The following is a 24,351-nucleotide window of genomic DNA, read 5'->3' as shown; positions in this document are numbered from 1 at the left end:
TTCAAAGCTCTCGACTATTCAGGTGCTTAAGAAGAAACTAAAATGTATCCAGAAAGCAGGAACACTGAAAAACGTTATTGAATGATTTTTCTTTCAAAACTAGAAATTTTTGGTCACTGTATTCAAAAGTTTTCCTTCACTTTTAATGTAAATACAAGAGAACTGAGATTCTCATGGAAGACTCATCTCTGGTTTAACTTGTATTGAAACAGCTCATCCTAAATGAATGATGCCGAAGACCATGATTCCTTGAAACTTTTGTGATTTAAAACCTACCCCTTTCTCAGAAACACAATTAGAAATGATCTAGTAATGATTAAAATAATGTGTACAGATATGTTGAACTATATAAGATACTGGTTTTCTTCTGTAATACACTCGGGAAATTTTGTCACTCTCTTAATCTTTAGTCTATTTAGCTCTAGGTGAGTACATACGTATACTTACACTGAAGTATCTCATTTGTATACTTCAGGCTACCCACATTTTACCATATGGAGGTACCACATTATTATTAGATGTTTTCTTTAAATAGACTACAGTTTACTTTAATCTTCTTTCTGTGCATGATCTTGCAAGATTAAAAAGGCTTTCATATAAAGGCTGTGTTTTTATATGCAAATCTATCATTTGATTACACATTTTTGTCCCTACATTATCATGAATATTTCTGATGAATGTTTTATGGGTTAGGTTTAGGATTTGTGAGCTATTTCAAATTTTATCTGTTTGCCATGTCATCTGCAAATACCGAAACTTTGTTGATGTTTATTGGTCTCATTTACATATTTATCACACTTGTATTTTCAAGGATGTTTTGCTATAAACTATATCCCCATTTCTCCTCCGTGTACTAATAGTACATAGATACATTTTCAAACCAAGCTAATTTCCATAAATACTTTTTTTTGGTTGTCAGTAAATCACCACTTAGAGACATCCTGTTCACTGCAACCGCTACCTTCATACGTATCTGACATATGGTTTCTGAGTAATTAAAGGTAATAGGAGAAGTTTACAATGGACTTTTGCAACCCACTTCATAGTCCACAAAGCTCAATGATTTTCCACAAGAACTAGGCTACAATAAAACCTGCGGGACTGGGGAGAAGCAAGTGTCAACAAAAGTTGTGGACTAAGAGCTGATCTTATTCCTCACTGGTAACTCTTGGCCACAAAACAAACAAACCAAGCAAAACCAAAACAAAACAACCAAACCAACAATAACAACGAAAACCCAAACCAACCAACCAACCAACCAAAACTCTACAAAACCAAACCCAAACCAAACTGAAACAAAACCAACAAACTTTGTTTTCTCAAGAAAAATGACTGTTCACAGTGGTGCTTGGTGGGGTTATGAGGGTCCAGATCCATGAGTGGGATACAGCAACTAGAGGCTTTTTAGTGTGTACCATGTGCCAATAGGAGACTCTTGAGCCTACGGCGATGCCCTGAAATGGATCTCATGCTTCAGAAAAAGTCAGGTGCCATGTGAGCTTTACCACTTGCTGCTGACCAGCAGCTCTTCAATCCTTCTTGCACGTTCACTGCTTGTTCTTCATCCATCCGTACTTCTCTAGGTTCAAAGTCCTTGTCCTTTCCTCACCATACCTTCTGGTGTATTCACCTTATTGCTAAATTCTTTACTTATGCAAGAGTATGAAGGAAAAGGGTAGAAATGATGTAGAGAAATGTCAGCAATCAATTCCTTTTTAGTTTTGCCATTATACTCAGAGCACTAAAAAAGGCACTGATGTTAAAATACTTTTTCCCACTCAGAATTGTCTTGGATGAACAGCCTGTTAGTGACCCTCTCCTGTCACGGTGCAAGTCCTGGGTGTGCTTCTGAACAAAATACTGTGATTTCCTTATACACAAAATAATTTAGAAGAAGTGTACATGCCCCTGAATTGGACAGTGACATTTATCATTTCTGGTGCTAGCACCAGTTAACGGATGAATTTTATGTGACTAAAGAATAGTAGGAAACACTTTACTAAGGATTTTCCCTTCTAGTGATGGAGGGCTACAATACATTCACAATAGTATACTAATGAATACATGATACATCTGTTCATCAAAGGTGCTCATAATTACATCTCCAGGCTTATTGCTAAAATTCACAGATATTAAATGCTTACACCCTTTATGTGCTAAGATTTTCAGGCCTATCACCCTTAAGAAACTTCTGTCATACATCATGCTAGCCGACTCTGAACATGCAAAAAACAATCTTATTTCTTCATTAGTGAAAAAAGATTTAGCTGCCCTTTTACCAACAGCAGCATTTTCCTCCCTGATCTTCCACTGGCTTATTAAGATCTATTATGAAGTTCTCAAAATAATCATTTTTCCGTGATCTTTTGTTATGGCACTTTATTTATTAATTGCAACGAGACTCCATGCTGAACAAAATCTTTGATCAAGGACTGTCTGCTTGCTGATATAGAAATATGTTTATGACAAAAGTGGTTTGGAACATGTTCTTAAAAAAAGGTTTCAAATTTTTTAAACAGAAATATGATGAAGCTCAGAAATAGGGGCTTGCTCACAGGCAGTAAAAGGAGCTACAATAAGAAACTGCTGTTTCGAGTAAAATATAATAGTTGCTTCCTAGTAAATATTGACACAATACGTACATTTTCTCTAGGTCACCCAGTCCTGTGAAGGCTCCTTTTGGAATGACTCTTATCTTGGTGAGGACAAATCTCCTGAAAAAAAAAGAGAAAATGGGGTGATTATTCACTATTTACAACATTGGACTGTGTGGCAGCTTTGTCAGCACAGGAGAAGCCATTATCACTGGTACAAGCATAGTTTCCAGCCTGAAGGCTTTGGCGTCTCAATACAGCTGTCAAGTTCAAAGGCTTCATGGGACTCCAACTGCCTGCCCAGACTGAAATTACAGCGCAGCGTTGGGCTGCTCAGCATCTGCGGCTGCTCAGGGGAAAAAGCATCTGTCAGGAGTTGCAATTTCCCTGTTTGCTTCAATAAGAAATCCAGCCCCGATTACCACAGCTTTGCTGCATGCTGGGAGGAGACAGCATCTTTCTCATCTCGACCTCTCTTTTGAGAGATACTCAAGCACAGGGTGAAGCAGCCCTGTGGAGCCAGGCTGGGGTGAGCTGCTTACACAAGGCTGTAAGCTGGCACATGCATGCTCATGCAAGATAAGGCTTAACCTGCTGCACAGATAATTTAAGGAGTCAGTTACTATCTCCCATCAGTGCAACTTTAATACCTTTTATTGCTTCTCAGTCTCTCTTCAAATTATTTCATAATGTGCCATAAATTAGGACTTCGGAATACACAACTCGATCATGCAACAAGACAACATTGTAATCATTTTTAAAGGTCACAGAATATGCTTTATGAAAAAAATGTTTAAAATATCATATAAATATTTTTGTTAACCTGGATTCATCTTCTTCTATTACAATAAACAAACAGGATGAGAGAACTTCTGATGGCACTCAGAAGATCAAAGGGAGGATATCTACTACTCCTTGGAGAAATAAAGTGTTATCTGGGTAATCATTTTCTTTCACAAATGTAATCATTCATAGGCAGTGAGCACAAACAATTTCATGTATTAATGTGATCTGCTGATCATGATACATGCTTCATATGATATGATTAGATGCCAGGTCAAGAAAGTGGAACTGAGACATAAGAAAGCCCATGGAGATTTTGTGGGGAGAAATACCGTATTTTTATATTTGTTGCTGAGAATAAAGGCAATATTTAAACTTCACAGTATTAAACATGAAGCAGATAAAATAAGCAAGACATCAGATAATACTGGTTGTATTGAACAATAGCTGTTAAAAAAGAGTTTGTTTGTTTTTTATAAAAAAACAACACCTGTGTTACATACATGAATATCACCCTGTGGTTCAGTTTCTTAGTCTATTTTCCCATGGTGATGAAAATGAATTGTTTACTGAATTACTACAGAAGTCTCTTTTTTTTTAAGTGAGCATGCCTGCTAGGGCATCCCTCATTTTTGTCACTCATAAAAGGTGTTGCATGGCTACTTGGGATTGCCTTTCAGCTCGTGTTTGTTCTGCCTTATTATAAGGTGTGCAGGAAGACAGAGATGTTAAGTCAAACTGGTTTTACCTGCTGTGTAGTCCTGCAATTTTTAACTGAATATCTCAAAACTAGAGACTTACTTTCTTACCATTCACATGAAGTATTCATACAATCCTCACCTATTTTTATTACAGCTGACAAGTTTAGTATTTTCATGAGATTATCACGTTCTAATTCAATTCATAGGGAAAAAAGTATTATTCTGATAGAATAACACTGCGAAAAGTTACTGTTTTTTAATTGTAGGTCTTTAGGAGAAATACCACCTCATTGAGATTCCCAAATATGAGTTAATATATACTTAAGTGGGAAATAGTCATGCATGCCTCACCTAGCTCTACAGATAAAACCACTGATTACACCAGAATTGAATTTGGCCCCATGCTTTTTTAAACATCGAAAATGATGATATTCTCAGTCCTGAAAGATGATAAAGTCAATTTGATATTTCATTATTCTTAGACTGTCATTAATGTAAGCCAGAAAGAGCTTCAACACACTATCATACAAGAATTACAGTATTGAAATCATTATGCAAATGTTAGAAGGATTAAAGAGCTTCCAGGAGAGGCTGAACCTGGATTAGGTGATTTGTAAAATCCTACTGAAAACACAGCCAGGGTAACGCATGCAAAACTGTGGCTGTGCTTTCAGAACGCAGACAGGTACAATGAATCCTTGCAGAACACCCAGCAGGCTTAGTATGACAAAGCTGAACCACCAGGAAACCCTTTAACTTTGATCTGCTTTGAAACATTCCCTAAACCTTCCTTTGTGGAAATGCAAACCTAATTTTGGAGCCCTAGAAAGCAGGCTCTGTCTGAAAATCCACCTACTTTTTTTTTTTTTTTTTTTTAATGGCAATGTTCTAAAATGAATTCTCTCTCTACAGGTGAAGATCATGAGGAGGTTTGCAATTCTTTAATTAAACACTGGCCTATGCCACACTTCACCACAACAAGTATTTACAGCCTGATCCTTAATTACAAGAACGGATTCTCATTCAAAATTGATGTTACATATATGAGGAAAGCCACAAGTGCATGGAAGTAAAAATCAAACCTTTATTGAATATCCTGCTATCCTGCACTAATTAGGTACCAGAATTCAGAAGCCACATGTCTAATGCCCTGGAGCAGTTAAAGCAGAATTGAAGTTTAATAGCTGAAATATCACATTCCACTTTAAAAAATTAAGGTTAACTGTTTTTAAACATCCCTGAGTAGGCTAATAAAATCGGCTTTAATGGTATAACGAACACTGAAAATTAGAATCAGCTACTTGTTGAATTATCAATTGTATATTGAATAGGAGTCTATTATAACTAGGCAAATGCTGTATTGTCAATAAATCTTACCAATTAGGCTCCAAGAATCAATCTGTACTTAACCTGAGATACTGGCTGTTCAGTACCAATTCTTTCTGAGACACATGGAGAAATAATTGAAAAGTATTTCTTTGGTTTTGTTGCTGGAACTATTTTAGAGTCAAAGAGATGAATACAGCCCACTGTCATTCAAGTATCTTTCATGTCAAGACAAGCCAGTAAAGAAAAGAATCCTTTCTAAAAACATGTGCTTAATGGACAGATGTAGTATTTGATGCTAAAAAATCATGTTAGCACATAGACACCAGCAAGGAAAGCACTGAAAAACCTAACCACTCAGTTCATGGTGTGGAATTGAAAATCCAGAGCCAGGTGCCTGACCTAAGTTTCAAGAAAGGTTAGACTGAAGGTTAGGTGACCCAAAAATCTCTGCACAGAGCTAGCGTCCAGGAAACGCCAAGTCTCATCTCCCAGAGCTTTCAGCTCTGCATCAGAGTTGGAGGGGTAGCATCAACCTCAAAACACACAGGGTGTGCCCACTGGCAGCAGCCTTTGCTGGGAGAGAGGAAGACATCATGGTCATCAGCATCATGGTCATCAGCAACCCACATACATCTTGTTTCTGTATGGCTGTGTCTAATAGAAATATCATAATGCCGAATTAATCTCAAAGCCTATAGATTGAAGAATGCAAACAACAGAAATTAGTATGTACTGATAAAATGTTCCTAAATAAACCTCTAACATTTCCAGTTATGAAGAGATTTACTGAACTTTTCCTAAAATTGTGTCTTCTGCAGCTATTTTTTGTAATTCAGACAGACAGAGTGTAAGACATGAAGGGAAAAAAACCCTCCAGAAAAATAAATATTCTTCCATCTAGCCCCACATGAATCCCATGACAGAAATCAGACAGAGCTGATCACTAAGGGATGGAGGGCTGGATGGAGTTATTCAGGTATCTGGGGACCAAGGTACAGGTGATTAAAAAGACTTGGTAAGTTACAAGTTAAAAAAAAGTAGACCCATACAGGTAATTTCTGCTAAATATCTCTCAAGAAATGTGCATAGGAAACACGTGAAGTGTGCGTATTGAGAAAACCAGTGTAAATACACCATGTTTGTGAGGTTAGCCATTTATGTGCGAGATGATGTATTTTGCATATTCATCAAATGAGTTCGCAGGCCCTGGTCCCACAAGCTTTTTCATGTACAATTATGAAGATGCTCTTTGGCATAAATTCTTCACCAGAACTTACTCCAGCACTATGCCCCCTCCTTCCAGACCCCTTCTTTGGCAAACGCCCACCACCACCAGCAATAACCTTACACAACAAAGGACTCCACTGATTATCAGAAATTAGACTAGTTAAGAAAAAAAGTAATTTTTGCTTCATAAAGCACGGCTGAATTTATATCTTTCAAAACAGTCTTTAAAGCTCGTTTCTGAGATCTACTTAAGTCACACACAGTTAATCAGAAAGTGTGTGCATTGTACAATTATCTTCCCAGGCTCATGTAAATTGCAAATTCATGATGTTAAAATGAACTATATGAGGCAGATACTATAAACTTTATAACTTAAGGACCACAAGAAAATAAAATAAAAAGGAAAAAAGATTTGGTAACTGTAATGCTAAATCAACCAAATTCAGTTCCAAAAACATAAATGTGATAGGATTTCGAAGAACATTTTACTTTCATCTCAGAGCTAACAGACTGATGTTATCACCTTCTAATCTTCTGCAGTAAAGTGTATTTTGTCAATCAAAGATTTACAGTGAAATTTAATTTACTCTTTGTAAGTTTTTTGGTTGTTTCTTTGTATTTGCTTCTTACTTTGGAGGTATGCTGGTGGTTCCAGAACAGGAAACAAATGAGTCTTTGCTTTACATCAGGAGAAAACAAAGCGATGCCATGACCTATTTAGTGTGTTCTCGATTAAATGCAAACCTGCTCCCTGTTTGTTTTGTTTTGTTTTGTTTTGCTTTGTTTTTTGTTTTGTTTTGTTTTTACTTTTTTTACTTGATTAATCAATGCAACAGTGAAGGACTATTTTGCTTTTCATGTTGTAACAGGAGACAAAAAAATATTACAGGCGTGTCCTAGCTGGTATAATTCAATCAAGTTGTGTCATTTTGGCCCTAAACTTTTGTCCTAATTCTCACTGGAATGAATAATGAGATTTCTTTGAGCTAAATGCAATTTAATTTAAATTTATGAAGGACATTTGCAAGGCTTGAGGTCATTGAAATGGGTTCACATTGCCATACGACTTCACTATGACTAGTGCAGTGGTGTCAAAGTAATTTTCACCTGAGGCCATATCAGCCTCACGTTTGCCTTCAAACAGTCAAATGGCATTATACAGCTGTATAAGCGTAGGAGTAGTTACATTTATACAGTCATAAAATGCCATTCGGCCCTTTGAAGACAACTGCAAAGCTGATGTGGCCTCGGGTGAAAATGAGTTTGACACCCATGGACCAGAATCTTGTACTAGGAAACATCTCACTAGGAAGGGGCATATGCAGATATACATGAAAATGAAAATACTTTTCCTAATCAGCTGCCTACGTGGAAGATCTCTGTAATCTATTAAGCAGCTTGTAGCTGCTTTCAGACATCGCTATGGTTTCCCTTTCCTAACAGCAGGTGGAAAGGAGTCCAAAACTCATAAGTCAGATGCTAAAGCATGAGGCTTCCAAAATCATCCAGATAAATGCAAAAAGAATGCATTTATTTGCTTTTTGGTTTTAAAGTCTTTAGAGTGAATTCATAGGCTGCAAAGCTGTTTTTCAACACTCAGAACGCTTTAACTTAAAAACAGAGGATGATTTATATTAATTGCCTCAATTCCAGGAGGTGCTGAGGTTGGGACTTCATAAGGCTGACAGGATCATGAAGAATGGCACTGGTAGTGCCGAAACACCACTCCCACCATCCTCCTGCCTTGTCTTTTCAGAGATCTATGCCAATACCTTAAGTGTAAACCAAAGCCAAGCAGAATATTTTTCCAATAGTAACTGTAACTACAGATCCATTTCAAAAAGGTACTCTGATGATACAGGCATACTTGAATAACAGAAGAAGAGCTTTGCAATTCATTTTTTCAACCAAGATACGATCCATGCATTTGACAGTATGAGAGCCTCTACTTTACATGCATGTAAATGGACTTAGAGAGTCTGTAATCACTTGCTAATATGCACAATCTGTCTGGAAGCATCTAATCACTGTATTCACTTAATATGTTTAAATTAGCTGCTCATCCCCCTCAAATGTTTGTGAAATGACATGTTATCTAGACTGTGCAGCTGGTTTATTCTTTTTGTGGGATAATAAAAGCAGGTAAAGGTGAGTATTCTGAGGAAAAATTAGGCAATATACATTTTATGGGGAAGACAGAAAACAAAGACCCCTCCTGTCCTGGGCCTGGCTAGGAGAGTGTTAATTTTGTCGTGGCAGCTCCTATGGTGCTGTGGTTTTGATTTTTGACCAAACCCATAATGGTAACACTCTAGTCTTCTAGTTTTCACTGAACAGTGTTTGTACAGCATCAAGACCACCTCTATCTCTTGCTTTGAGCAGCAAATAGACTAGGGGGTGGGCTATAGGCTGGGGGGGACACAACTGGTCTGGTGACCTGAACTAACCAGGGAGATTATTCTATACCATCTAACGTCATGCCCAGCAATACAAGGGAAATCCATTCCATCTGACTAGAAAATGCAGGATAGCTCTGGGAGGGAGCATGTCCTTCTTTCAGGTATGCTACTTGGGGATCTCTCAGGTCTGGGAGTGGTGTCAGCAACTTCTCTGAGAAAGAAAATATTTTGGTTTGTGTCTTGTTAAAAAAAAAGCAGTTCAGAGACAAAGTAAATACCGTAAGAACTGTGATGATAAAGTTATTAGCGATACCCATCCTCTTTGCAGGTCTGAATCTAAAAGGCAATATGCACAGGAGCTCATGAAGAATCACTCCTTAATCCTTACCAGTGGCCTCCCTTAAAAATTAATTTCCTTTTCTTATTTGAGTTAGATTAAAAGGATAATGAACAATACTGATGTCATTCCTATTCTAAATTTAGTGAATACTTGCTCAGCTTAATAATGCCATCCAGCCACAAAAAGCTGAAGGGAAGCATTTTAAGATCACACAGCTGATGTCCTGCTGGCATTTCACTTGTAAAGTGCCCACAATACCATAACATGGATAACAAAATGCCTATTTCCCCAACAGAGCTGTGAAGTTGCTCACACAGGCACACAGCAAAGTTGCTGTGGGGTTTGTTTTTCCCCCAGGACCTTGCTTATGTCAACTAATAAGTTGCACACAGTACCTCTCAACAGCTAACAGCTGATAAGGAGAGATAAGGAAGGACAGAAAAGTGTTGTGAGGGGAAAAAAAAAGCATCTAAAAGACTGCAAAAGTGGTCAAGCAACAGTCTTGTAAAGCTTATTCTCCCTCCCCTCTGCCTTAGTTTTCCAAAACGATAGTATGTTTAGTCTCAGCATTGATACATTTTCATTTCTGGACAAAGCATATACTGTCCTCAGTAACACTGCACACCCCCCACGATGTTGCAGATGGCTTCTTTCCGAGGTCACATGTGCAGGCAGTTAAAAATAAAGGTCCAAGATGCTTTTTAATACCTCTGCTTGAATAGGGTGGGATGAATCTTGAGATAGGGGAGTAAAAAAGAGAGAAAGAAAAAAAATGACAACAAAAAACCCAACAAACCACCAAGATGGAGGGGAAAAAAAAAGATAAGACTGCAAAATTCCCAGTCAGAAAAAGAGATGAAACACCAGGACTTTTACTCTACCTGAGGTGTTTAATGATCTACACTTCTTGCAATTATTTCATTGTACTTAGTCTGGGTTGCTCTACGCTGAGATAAAGCTGCAGAGAAATGGAGTTGTGACTATTCAGACCCGTTGTCTGTGTGCGTTAACTCTTTTTGCAATGTGTCTGACAAACAATTTCATTGAAGATTTAGGTGCAAGTAGCAGTAACATACAAGATATGTAACAAATACAAAAGACATCTGCCCTGAGCAGACCTGCTGCAAAGCACCCCGTGACATAAGGATATTGGTCCCTTTAGGGGATCCAGGTGGCTGCAAGTCAAAGGGCAAAGTTTGCATCCTGTATCCTTGCAGCAGACAGCAAAGCAATGTAGGAAGGATCTCCTCCTTTGTTTAAGCTTGCCCAGAGCTTGAGCAAAGCAAAGCAAAGCTGGAGCTCTGGATTCCTCTCCAGCACATGTACACAGAGAAAAAGGTTTGCCACTGAACACAAATTGCAACGACAAACAAGTCCTCTTTAGCTCTATGTGCAGAATCATAGTTGTCCCGTTCGCATCCAGGAAGAGTTTAACTGCCAGGAACAAGTTACCTACCAAAAAAGGCCAGTGGTAGGCTTGAAAGCATGGTTAAAATTGCTTCTATTAATGTCAAAGGCAAGCTGTGAAAAGTGTCTTGTGTAAGATAAATAACACAAGTGAACAAAGTTATCCTGTCTTGGTTACAGAAAGCTAGAAAATAGTGATTGCTTTATTTTTACAAGTAGCTATCCTTTATTAGTATAGATTATCCTGTAAGACACTACCTTACATTTAGAAGAGCACATCCTCGTTCCTCACAGCTACTCACACAGGACATTGAGAAATGCACAGTATGTGAAAAATGTGCAGGTTCCTTAAAATCTGACCTTGATATCTGCAACCATCTTTATGGTCAGGAGCCATTGAAAGTTCATTCACTCTGACCACACTCTCAGCATTGCATCTATTTTTATTAATATCTCTGCATACTTTCCTAACAAAAGGAGTATTGTACAAGTATTTTGTTCTTGCACAAAGAGCATTTTACTTTGTGTTCTTTCCCATGGGCAACTTGTCAAGACAAATAGGGTTATGGAAAATGGTCACAGTCCAACCATATGGGGGGCTTTTTAGATATTGTCTTCAAAACTTACTTCCCCTCTTTTGATTCAGAGCAAGAATAGCTGTCCTGCTCACACACAGCCAGTGACTTCAACTCTTCTCCTGTCTCAAGAATGTATCAAAAAAGATCTTATTCCACAGCAGGGAGAGAACAGTGGTTTCTTCGCTGCCTGAGGTCATATCAGAAAGGTGACAAGTGTTCTTTGTGTGTAGTGTTTCTACCCCTAGGACCCCAGGACTTTCAGCGTTGGCAGGCCCTCCATTCTTTGTGCTATTTTTAGTGACTCTGACAAATTGTCTAGGAACAAAATTCCTTAATTTCTATGCTGGATGCCTTAGTGAAGGTAAAAGAGAACGTCAAACTTTCCTGCAAATTGTCTTGCTGAACTATCACTACTGATAGTTGAAATAACAGAAACACCAAATAACTTCCCTCTGTCACTTTAACTTGCTTGACAAATTCATTAGAAAGAGCTAGTATGCTTTTGACCTCCTTTCTCGTGCATATCCTCATAGGCACTATACGTACATTGCTTCATGGGACACAACTGAAACATGACAAAATATTAATAAAATGAAAGATACTCCCTAATTCCCTAATTAGCACACAGCCTAATAAGTAACAGGGTTCCCATTAAATATTTGGATTAATCTGGATACATCCAAAGGTTTGTTTGAAGTTCTAATGAGATCTTTGATGCTCCTTGATGCCAGAGCGGTCAGAAACCATTTAAGAAACAGCACTTGGAGACTTGATCATACTATTTTTTTTCCCTCCAGATCTGAGTATGAGCTTTGTAAAACTAAATATTATCTTCGCTATCTGATACCTCCTGTATTTTCCAAAGAGCAGCACGAGTGCCAAACACAGCTAACTCATCTGGCAGTCTAGGGAAAGCAGCATCTCCCAAAGTGGGGGTCTTGGATGCAAATAGCATGTACCCCACTGTTCTGAGGGCACCAGCTAGACTAGTGCTGACATAACTATGCTGAAATACAGAAATATGCTAGGCTTATGCCATATGGTCCCACTTTTTCATTGTGGTGAGTGGAGCATTTCCTTGCTTTTGCATACTGAAGTGCACATTTAAATTTTAAATATTTATGTTTTGAAATAACAGTAAAAGTGACAAAGGTGAAAAATCCCCATCTTTTGTTACTCTAGCATCATGCAAAGTAAAATGTCCTGTTTATCCCTTCTGGTCACACCTTCCTCTAATCTGAATATCTCCACTGGCTGTTCCCAGGGGGACAGGAGCTGGCTTCTGGAATTGATGCTGCCTGTGCAAGAGAATGAACCACAGAGCACACTGAGAATGGGAGTACCCATGAGATTAATGTGAGCAGCAGGCTCCCATGTGTGTAATAGGGCTCACAATATAATGCACCTTGTGCATTGTATTCAAGTCCTGTAAACATTGCTGTTTACTGCCATTGCTTACCATGCATCTGTGTGTTACTGATGCTCTTCCTAGCCACACAGTTTCCACATCAAGAATTTTCTCAGATCATCTATTAGTGATTGCTGAGGGAAACATTCACAGGTATATGAATTTCAGGAGGATGGACTCTTTCAATTTCATCCTGTGCTCTCCTGAGAGCATCTCTTCTCCCTCACAGTATTTCTCTGTTATTGAGATCTCTTCCCCACAGACAAAACCAATTTGACAGAAAGGAAAAGACAAAGCAAGGAATCCTTATTACTTATCCTTGCACTAAAGAAGAAAAAAAAAAATCCCTAGTATTTTATCAAGAATTAGCTTGCCACCCCAAATGCTTAGTTTATCTGTCTACCTGCCAGTAACCATGGATTTACTGTCATGTGTTAAAGTGATGTTCCTGAGTAAATAAAGCAAGACAGCTAGTGCACCAAGTATTCTTAAAAATACTGACTGTACTGACTGTCCTTTAAGATTAACAGGTCTCTTCCCAGTAACACACAGGACAAAGCTTGCACTCGTGTCAAGCAAGGATCCTTAATGCATTTGAAAGTTAATATTATTGTTTCAGAAAGATGCTAGCTTGATCACAGTGACAACTGAAACACTAGCTTATGTTCAGAATAAAGATGTGCTTAATGCTTTAACCTTCAGAGTGCTTCTCAAAAGTGAACCCCCTATGGACCACTTAAAAATAATACACATAGTCCTCTTAAAAAGGGTGACCGAACAGTGAAAGAGAGACTGGAGAAACTTGCCCTGCTCATGGTACAACTGCAGGTTATGAAAGAGCTCAGCGGTTACACCTGGGCAAATAAACCTTTTGCAACCTCCAACCCCAGAGGACGAAACCTTGGACTTCTACCCCATTCCTACACACCCTTCCATCAGCTCCCTTGAACTGACTGTGTCATCAGCTCTCTAAATTACTGTGATGATAGGCATCTTCTTCTGCAAAATTGGATTAAAGATGACAGGAAGAAACAAGAATAGATATACCAGTCATTTGAGTGAAGAAAGGTCATGAATAGCATCCCACGGAGACCTGCACAGGGCCTGCATACCATAGTCTTAAGCAATCTGGAAGGTGAGTGAGGAGTAAGGTGACATGTACCATGAACAGGGTAGTAAGACAACAGCTGTATGAGAAGATTTGCGAAGCAGAAGGAGTTCAGTCTTCATGCAGCATGTAGTTCAACAATGCAACTCCTTGCTACAGGACATTGTGGATGGTAGACATTCTAGAAGGAATGGACAAACACATGAAAGCAAAATATGTGAAGAGGATTGACTACTGAGATATTACTTAAGACGTGTTTGAGCCAGACAGAGCTGGAGAGGCACAGGTCTCTGCTGAGACCGACATCAGAGCAGCAAAGTTCCTGCACTGCTGCCAGCCTGAGACAGTTCTGCCAAAATGAGGAGGCAAACTCATATCAGCACAAGCAAACACCAATGATTTTGGCAGTCTTTGAAACAACTGATCTCTGTCTTGATTGGAATGTTGAAACGCTCAACATTTACAGCTAGCGTAAGGTTTTGTACATTGTGGAAGAAAGGGCTGCTCCTTTGGATGAAACAATTCAAGGATTAGTCCCCTCCCTCTGCCAGAAAATCAAAGAGTAAAACTGAAACAGGAGTAATGTTTTCAGTGATGAATTCAGACTCCTATTTCACTGCACAGAATTGTCTTTGCTAGACATTTCCAAACATAAATGTGACAAGAAGTCTCCAGGCCTATTTAACAATAAAAATATTAACATAATGTTTTGGCTCTTCACAAATTCTTTTCTAGGTCATTTTGATAATCTTTGTAAAATAAGGAGAAATGTGCTGCCACTGCAAAATCTCAAGTTGTCCCTTACTGTCTGCCCTACCCCCACTTTGGAATGTGGACGACAAAGCAGACTCAGGCTCATAATACTCTAAATGCTTAACAGTTTTGTGTCACTTGTTTGCTGCCTTCTTTTTCTAAAATCTTCCTCCCGCCTCTCTATGGTAAAAAAGAACAGTGGTTCCCATAGTCTTCGAATAGAGGGTGCAGTTCTGATCCCTTTCATCTCAAAAAAGCTAGATGAGTTTTGGGAAAGGTAAAAAGGAGGGCAATAAGGCTGATCAAAGTCACAATATGGCTTCCATAAGAGAAATAGCCAATTTGTCTGTGACTTTCATTGTGGAAAGCCTAAGGGGGTGCTAGAGGTCCACAATATGTCTCAGAGAAGGTGGGCAAGGACTGATGTTTTATCAGCTCTTCCATTACAAAATCTTAAAGGTGAAGACAGAGGCTTTGAAGCAAACAAGAGGACCTGGATCTTCACATGGTGCACATGGGCTACCAGAACTCCTTCATGCAGCCTGCCTGGGCGCAAGAAGCTGATGTGAGCTCACGGGTAGAACGCACGACTAATTTGAGGAGAGATAAATTAGGGTTACTAAACACATAACAAGAATTTCAGGCAGACCCCTAGGTTGGAGTTAGTTGGAGGCTGGAGGAGTATTGTGGTAATAGATTGTGAATGTTCGCCCTATTCTTACTCTACCCTTAGCTGCTCTTAAGAATCCCTGTTGTACACACGATACTTGGTCCGCCTTACCATAGCCATGGCTTATATTGCAGGGAGAGAGAAGGCAAGGGAGCAGCTCCCTTCCTAGAGAGGGAAATCTGATTGTCATCTGCCTCTGCCTGGAGGTCTGGGGGCAAGACAGGGCATTATGTAAAGAGGATCTAGCATGCCCTTGTTGGTACTGGTGGGCCAAATTTGAGCCACTGACCACTTGCAGAAGATGACCACTTGCTGGGCTACACAACATCTCTGTGAAGCCTTAGAGCAGGATACACTATAAGCAAGCTGAAAGGCTTCACTTTCTTACAGTATCTGGACAGCTGAGGCTCTGCTTAAACGTTACTTGTAGCAAGTATCCAATCAATACTCTACCTGTGGTTCTCAAGTCAAAACAAAGACAGCTTTCTACTGTACTACATAAGGCATTTCTAACCTACAAATAAATATCCATCTTTCAGTGTCCATATGGTTTGTGAAGTAAAGCATAACACTTTTAAAAACAGACCAGGGCTTTGGAGGCTGTCACCCTATACCTGTTTTCTTTATGATGATATCAAGCCTCATGTTTTGCCTGATTGATTCCAGCTGATAGTTATGACATATTGCAGAAGGAATCATAGGCTTTAGACTGTCAGCAAGACCAAGCAGACCACAGGATAAATTAGGAACGAACTGATTTTTTTTACCATGGAAAGAATATGTTACAGTGGCAAACACAGAGAGATGCAGTAGACACAATATGCAGTCCCTGTGTAACCGAGACACACAGAGAGCTTTTAACCATCTGAAAAATTTGAAGGTTGAAGATTTAAACAATTATGTTAAACTAAGGGAAAAAAGACTACAATGAGATCACCAGCAAAATGCATGGACACTAAATAAATACCACTAAATCACTAAATGCTGATCCTTGGTCAGACTCAAATCCAGCTTGGTGCTGAAAGGTGCCTAGCTCTTTAAAGCTTTATTTTTTATCTGTTTTTAATAGCAAGGGATTTATTTGATTTCTCTAAGTCTGAAAAAAAAAGATATTTATTTTTTGAGAACTATCCCCAGGCCCTTAGACAAACCTGTGCTTCCCAGGAAGAAGTGGTGAAAGGATTTCCTCTGCTGGGCCTTAATTCAGGAACAGGGTAAGTCCTGTTAACTCCAGTATGGCAAGATGAGTGCATTTAAGCAAATACTCAGATTTGTTTTCTAGCATAAAGGTAGTGCTTTGATTTAAGACAATAGAGAACAATACACAGCGGGCCACCATCTGAGGAAAAACCTGCAAGAATAGGAGCCAGGTAAACCTTCCTGAGCTGACTTCATATATCAGAAAAATGAATCTAGACCCCCCCGCTCTCACTGCAGGTGAGAAATTAAAGGTCTTTTTTTTTATTCAGAGAGCAGCAGAGGACAGAAAAAAAAATAATGAAACACAGAACAGAACTCTGCTTGAAAACAGAGTGAAAATAAATCAGCGGTGAATGGATTAGCTTCAGATCAGACTGCCTGGAGCAGCCTGATCTGGAACAGCAGAGGACTCAGGGCTTGTGTTTTTTTAAATTAGTTTTAATAAATAGAATCAATAGCTCAAATTATGGAGAAGGACAAAAGCACAGATCACATCGATCAAGGCTGTAGCTTATCATTATCAGCCAAAGGGTGTCTTCTCTTGTCTGAAAGAGATAAGGTGGCACAAGAATCCACTTGCAAGCTTTTAAGTATCTCTCCCAGAACAGCTGTATGTGGAGTTGGATACAGAGCCTGAAAATGCTCCTGGTTATCCAGTCTCCCTCTTTCTTTTTTCCTTTTCCCAGAGGGAAAAAACAAACAAAACACACACATACACACACACAAAACCAACCAATCAACCAAACAACCAAACAACACAACCAAAACCACCTATATATAAAAATAAATCAGCAAATTTATTCTTTTTTTTTTCTGAAGATTCAGGAATTTACAGGGAGGATTCTATGATTCTATGATGGAACGAAATAGACAAACAAGCACAAAGTATGCATTACACATGGAATTTAATGCTCAGTTGAAGAGATTCTTGTTCAAATCACTTGAAAAGTGTCTTTCCACTTATTAGGTTAGGAAGAGGTGTTGGAGAGCATTCAGGAGTCCTCTCTACCCAAAATAGTCAACCAAGGATTATCCACTGGAGGGCAGCAAGGGGAACAGCGTTAACTGCAACCAGGCTTTTGGCAATGGGAAGGGACATTTGCATACAGGCATCTTGTTTTCCTCCTTATTTTTGTTTGTTTTGTTTATTTGTTTGTTATTTTGTTTTGTTTTTCCCAGGAGGACTTTGCTCTGGCAAAGCTGTAGTGTCTCAGTGCAAGGCTGGCTGCTCTAAGAGGGGCCAGGAGCGGATACCTGCTCTGCACGAGGTGCCTTCCCTGGGCACACAGCTGCATGGGCGCTCACAGCAAGAGAGGGTTTCCAGGTCTGTCATGGCAATGTAAGGGACAGAACACAGACTCTTCATCTACATACCACCTACAAGGGTAGGAGAAAAAGGAGAAGCCCAGCTGCCTTCTTACTTGGGATATTAGGGTGATGACCCTACTTCGGTTAAGCTCATTTCAATTAATAGTGGCCTCTTCCCCCAATAATGAAACCCTGGAAAATCATATTGCAGCTCCAAACAGCTTTTCAAGTCTCAGTTGGACCCCAGGTCACCAGCCCCCGGTCTGCATGTAGAATGCTTGAACATTTCACCAAGACATCACCATGAGCTCCTCTTTAATCTCAGGGGTTTTATCCCAAACACCCCAAGCATCAGCTCTGGAACACAATTGCTGCAAAGGAAAATAAATCACTGAAAAACTCCTTCACCCCCGCCCCCCTCCAATACAACTTTCTTATATAATATTAAGCCAAATACAAACTACCAGCCCTGAATATATTTCATCAAATACAGTGGAACTGAAGAGGTTTTTGGCATACCACATGACACCCTAGAGGTGTGAGAACAATGCACAGTGCTGATAACCTCTGCTAACTCCCATTCATTTTCAGGTTGAAAAGCTGGCATCAGTTATGTGGGCTTTGTGCCCACATGTAGCACATAAGAGTCTTTTCCATTGTTGCGGTTGAATTATAGATAAACAGCCAAAGAGGAATAATAATCTCATAATAATAGAATATATGGCAGATGTACTACTGAAAGTCATTCACACGCTCCAGTGATGAGCATAGTTCACAACCTATCTGGAATAGCCTTCCATCTTGCTAATAAATATACAAAGACTTTTTAATCTTCAAGGACATAATATCGAACATCTGACAGAAAATTCAGTATAGATCCCTAAGCAGTTTTTATTACTTTTCAATTGGAATTAGATTTCAGAATGTTTTATAGCAAGTAGTGCCTTTGCCAGAAGACACAGAACTATCTTGGCCGAAGTAGTCAGCAGTTAACTGCAAGTCCAACAAAAGAAACAAAATACCAATTATGATTCAAGTATAATGTAAGTTATTTTTTATTCAGTGAGGAAGAATTGATTTTCCCAGCAGTGTCACTTACACTGCAATGATTATTGCACGTAAGACAACTTAAGAAAATGATGCAAAAACAAATTAGATGGGCTGCAGATCATTGGCTTATCTTGACTGCTCACCTTGAGGACAGAGTTAGGGAAACATAATATACAGTACCGATTGTCAGGGTGTTGAAAACTCTGCTATTCTTCCACCTCCTTGATATTTCATATTAAAGTTTCGAAACAGAAATATATATTTCTAGCAGGGGTAAAGTATGAAGCAGCACACCTTGCCAGTCTAAGGACATTTGCTTAATTAAAAACAATGATAACTTGCTGTGATGGAAGATAATTAAAGAGGTATAAGTTATATAAGAATTCATCTTTGTCCAATGCTCTCATTTTATATACACATCTATTCAAGAGTCATATGAGAAAAATTTTGCCCCAGGTCCATGGCTTCTGTTAGCTGACACTTCAGTACAGATCACTGAGTGCTAAAGCAATGCCGTGAAAGACTGGGCAAAATATTATGGCACAATCTAATGAAAATCAACAGGAATTCTTCCACTGACTTTTCAATATATATTGGATGTAGCTTTTATCACACACGTAGGCCTGAAGAATGGGAACAGAGGTTAACCAATCAGTGACGTAATGATAATTGCTTGATATGGAGATGGAATCATCTGAATCAGAATTTGCAACAAAAAGAAATTTGGCCTCACATTCTTCTCTGGCGACATCCACAATCAACCAAAGTACTGTACATTAACTGCTGCATGTCCTATCTAGCTGATAAAATTTGCTGCAGGAGGCTTGGTTAACCATGTTTGGTTTTGCTTTAGTGCCAGTAAAAATGACAGTCCGTGTCAACACTGAACCTGAAATATCATTGAGAAGTTTCACACATATCCTTCCAGAATAATTTAGTTTTTCTTCAGATTAATTTCAAAGGTCTGCATCATTACTTTAACATCTCCTCTAATTGCAACTTCCTTGCAGGATCTCCCACTCTTTACTCTGTTTTACATGGTTAAAAGTCTCTTAAGATTTAAAAATGAATATGCCTTCCAAAAAATGAGAGAATGCATGAATTTTGTGGTTGATTACTTTGTCAAGAAAATGCGCCCCTACTTTATGTTCCTTGAGCTGTCAGGGTAGATTTAGTGCTTGGTATTTCAGTGCTTTTGATTTTTTCATCTCGCTATGCAGCCACTTTTTTTCTTTCCTTTCTCTTTGTAAACATAACATCTGTATCTATTCTTGCAAATGGATTGTTCAAACAGTAGTCATGATACCAGCCATTCTGTCTCACTTTCTCAGATAAAGGCACACTTTTGGCAATGAGAAAATGAACTCTTGCTCCAAGTTCGACAGTTGTAAAAGATGTTTATTTCCTAGGGCTTTGTGTATAAGACTGCAATGTTTAATGGATTATTTTATGCTGCTTTTGGCAAAAATCACAGTACTACTGTTATTATTGTTCACCAAAACAATATTTAGGACATATGCATTGGGTTGCAGAAAAGCAAATAATATGCAAGGAAAGTATAGAAAGACATGACCAACTTACTCTCTGCCTTTGTGTATGCTTTTTGATTTTCCTGCCTCCTTCTTTCAAGGGTAACTGTGAAACACACAGATGTTTCAGCTGATTATCCCTTTATCTGGCAGAAGTAGCCTCTAACATACTGAGCATTGCTATTTCAGCATTGAGATAGCAAGGAATGGTTAGTGATCAGTTTGACACCTTTTTTTTTTTTTCCCCCAGAAAGTACTTTCCATCATCACCTCTTCAATAAGGTCAACAAAAGGGAAGAACATTTGGATAACCATGCAAACCAAGTATGACTTGGAAGCACGCCGTAAGGCAGGCTAGCAGAGGAAGCATGGCCATTGGGTTCTGTTACAGCAGCTACTGAAATACAGATACTGATGCTGGCAAAGGACTTTCCAACTGGTGAAACTCAACATCATGGAAACGCCTACAGTGACACTATGCTTGACAGTGCAGGCGAAATTTAGATCTCCATGTAGTCTAGGTGCACCGTCTTCCTTCTTTGGAAGGTTTTAAGAAAAGCAGTTGATGTCATATTCAAAATTAAGGCTTCTGGGACTTGTGGGCTTCTAGGATAGAGAGTCAACCTGAATCAGTTGAGCTCAGACTAGCAAAACTACGAGTATTTCTATGCAACAGAGGCTGATGCCCAAAGTTCTTCATAAATTAGGATACTAGCATAAGGTGCTTTATAGAAATGTATTACCTCCTTTATATGATGAACATCATAAAGATGTACTCTAGCCAACAAATCTGGCACCACTAATAAAAACAGCAACCTGCCATCCCTCCAAAGCAGACGTTAACAAGCTTTCTGTGGAATGCAGAAAATCTTCAAGGAGACGCAAGCAGGAACTTCTGAAGCACTAACTGCCTCATTCCCTATTTTAGCTGATAACCAACCCCTATGCGTGCTCAGCCTGGAGGACATTAAACAGATGAATCTATACCTAGAACCAAGGCCGCCTCTTGGCAGCCTGAGGGGAAAAAAAAGTCTTTCAAAGCCTTGAACAAAGAGCCAGTGTCCCCATTCCCTAACGCCACCAGAGCGTTTCTTCCAGACAGCATTTGCACCTTTGATGGCCAGAAAAATGCCAAGCCCTAGCTGCTGCTGGTTCACACCCCTGAAGCTACAAGGCTGCCCTCGCTGGACCAGGACACCAGTATGTCCAAGGGCAATCACTCCTTGGCAGACGCTTTGTGGAAATTCACATTTTTGTGTCCAGCCCTTGCAGTGCTCCTCTAAAGCCCTGGATGGACGGGCTCCAACTTTTAGAGTAAAGTGCTCAAAAAAACAACCTGATTTCTGGGGTGTGGACCCACGCTGAGCTGCACCAGTGTAACATAGCAATAACACATAAGGAAATTAAGGAATCCAGAGTTATATTGTTTGCTACATAAATACTGAATATATAAAAAAAAGATCCTGTAGGCACATCATTCTTATATTTATGAAAGACTTTAGCTAAGGAGACATATACAGACAGTAGCTAAACTTATAAAAGGGTGAAACCTTCCAATGAGTGCTCCATAGGCAGTCCTACTGACCGCTTCCTCAAACCACTCTAATTCCTCATAGAGAGAATTGTTCTGTTGAGGCATTTCTTGTTTGGTTCCCATTTTCTGACACAGTCTGTACTTCTTTTGTGATTCTCCACTTGCCAAAAAAAAAAAACCAACAAACCCCAAAAATTTCCATAGTTGCTCTGTTGGCCAAAGAAAACTTTGGGGATATGGCAGGTTTTTTAGCATCAACCCACTGTTTTCCCATAGCAGAGTGGTTTATAGCCTCTCTTCTTAGACCTTGCTTGTTCAGAAATTCCTCTGTATCTATAACCATTTCTACTGAGATACTGGACTCTGAGGAAATACTCAGTAGTTAATAAGAATTAAAAAATGAATTTGACTTCCCTGTGCTCCTGTGGTTTTTTTGCAGCGGTGAAGAGATTGCAAACTCCAGAGAAAGCAACACAGGCAGCATTTCTGCTGCTGGAGTCAGATTTACTTTCTGATCTCAGTGAGTGTCTGTGGCTGTCACAGACACAAGTGCTTCCCATTGAACAGGGTGCCCTTTGACAGTCCTTGAACACCTTTACTGGGCTACTTGAAGGCAATAGCCTAATATATTTGTATCAAGTGATGGTACAAGTGAATAAAGAAATCAAAACTTAACCCTGATGTTTGCACTAAAATACAAACCTTTTAAAACCAAGGGTAGAAAGAATGTTATACCAGGGATCATTTCTAAGCACAAAGCATGGCACAGAATTAAAAAGAAAGCCTCCAAAAAATCCCAAACAAACAAACAAAAGCCATTAAAAGTCTTTCAGAAGTTGTGTGAAGAAAACCATAATAATCCTCAGACTGCCTACATGACAATCATTTGCAGTGAAGAAAACTGAGCTCAAATAACTACTTCCTATCCCATGCTCCTGATTTTGGAAAAAGAGACAGGCAGACAGTCCCTTCTTCCACTGCTACTCTGTCCCAGCTGAGCCTTGGCCTTTTTATCAGTTACAGCTACATATACATGTTTCCGCTTTTTATTCTCATCTTCTGGAGCTGAACCAGTGGAGGAAGAGGCTAAACACACAGACACTCCAAGCATGTGTGCAGGTGTGTGCACACATGCTGTTCCCTTCACGTCTTTGGAGTAAGGGTGAAAGGAGGCTGCTTTATGGGCATCCCACTGCATCTCGCTGTTCTATGTTCAGGTCACAAATATAGGACACCAGAAAGTCTCCTGAGAAAACGAGCACCACTTTCTCTTCCAGTCTTCAGACAGTCAATCCAGTTCTTCTTTACACACTACTATTTCAAACGAAAAAACCAAAAGAAAATCTGCTGACTGTCATTTGAAAGCATATTCCCTCCTCACTCCAATCTCAAACAAAAGATCAATCAAACAAACATTGAAAACTTGGAAGTTTCCCCCACTGAATGTTTATACACATCATTTTTTTGGAAAACCACTACAGATTCATAGATTTATTACAAATAAATATTTACCAATTAATTCCCATTAACTGACTGTATTTGGACAAGGATTCGTATCAGAAAGTACATCCTCTTATGTACTATGGGGAAACTTTCTGTCAGTATGACCATTACAAGAACAATGTTCCACAAGTGTTAAGAAAACAGGTTTTCCAGGAATATACTAAAATGCTGACTAGTAACTGCATTCTGGTGTAGAGAAGGGAGAAGGCAGAGGTTAAAGCTTCAGTCCATGGCTCGAACAGCCAGTACGTGCTTAAAGTTGAGGCTGCCCTGTCTATAGCAAGTGTCGAATATGCTATATTCAAGGATATAGCATTATTTAGCTAATCAAAGCAAAGATAGAGGCTCAGGAAGCTAAATGTAATTATGAAAAACAAAGACTTTCACACTGAATTGGGCTGAATACTGTTTTCATTTCACTCAGAAATATATATCACTCTGCATATAATAGCAGTTTCTAAATTCTTTACCTAGCCAGGAGCAAATACATCTGAGTGGCTTGATAAGGTAATGGAAGATAAGAAGCATCCATACCTTCAAGGCTGAGCTTCCAGAACGCCTAAGGAAAACATTAAGCAAAAGCAAAAAAATCACAAGCTTTCCTGACCCTGGACCCCCAAAATCAAGGAAGCTGTAAATAAGTAAAGCCAGAAATAGGGCTCATTATTGCACTGTATTCAAGACAATTAGAAGAAATAATTTTCTGTACTCTTATATGAAATCCAGGCTTAACTCTGACCTATAATTTGAAATAAACTTCATTTTAATGAGTTAAATTTCACTGCTAATAAGATCAGTCCAATCAAACTACAGGCAAAGAGTGTGAAATAATTTACAGGTTTTGTCTGAAAAGGTCAAGGTCTTAAACAAAGAAAAGCGGCTTTTCCTACAAAAAGTGCTTGCCTCTTGCTGTGTAAAACTAACAGACTA

General features: G+C 39.1%; 1 protein-coding gene across 1 annotated transcript in view; it reads right to left on the bottom strand.

The window, feature by feature from the left end:
• The window catches only part of FSHR (follicle stimulating hormone receptor), a gene marked incomplete at both ends in the record, with an annotated part of 80,979 nt that overhangs the window by 48,976 nt on the left and 7,652 nt on the right, over window positions 1–24,351 (bottom strand). Inside the window, one exon of the mRNA XM_082049420.1 lies at window positions 2,643–2,714. Within this exon, the coding sequence (XP_081905546.1) occupies window positions 2,643–2,714 (72 nt within the window). The remainder of the gene's footprint in view (window positions 1–2,642; window positions 2,715–24,351) is intronic.

This window comes from Streptopelia decaocto (assembly GCF_964273445.1).
Source record: "Streptopelia decaocto genome assembly, chromosome: 3".
NCBI classification, from domain to species: Eukaryota; Metazoa; Chordata; class Aves; order Columbiformes; family Columbidae; genus Streptopelia; species Streptopelia decaocto.
This window is presented reverse-complemented; position numbering and strand designations above follow the sequence as displayed.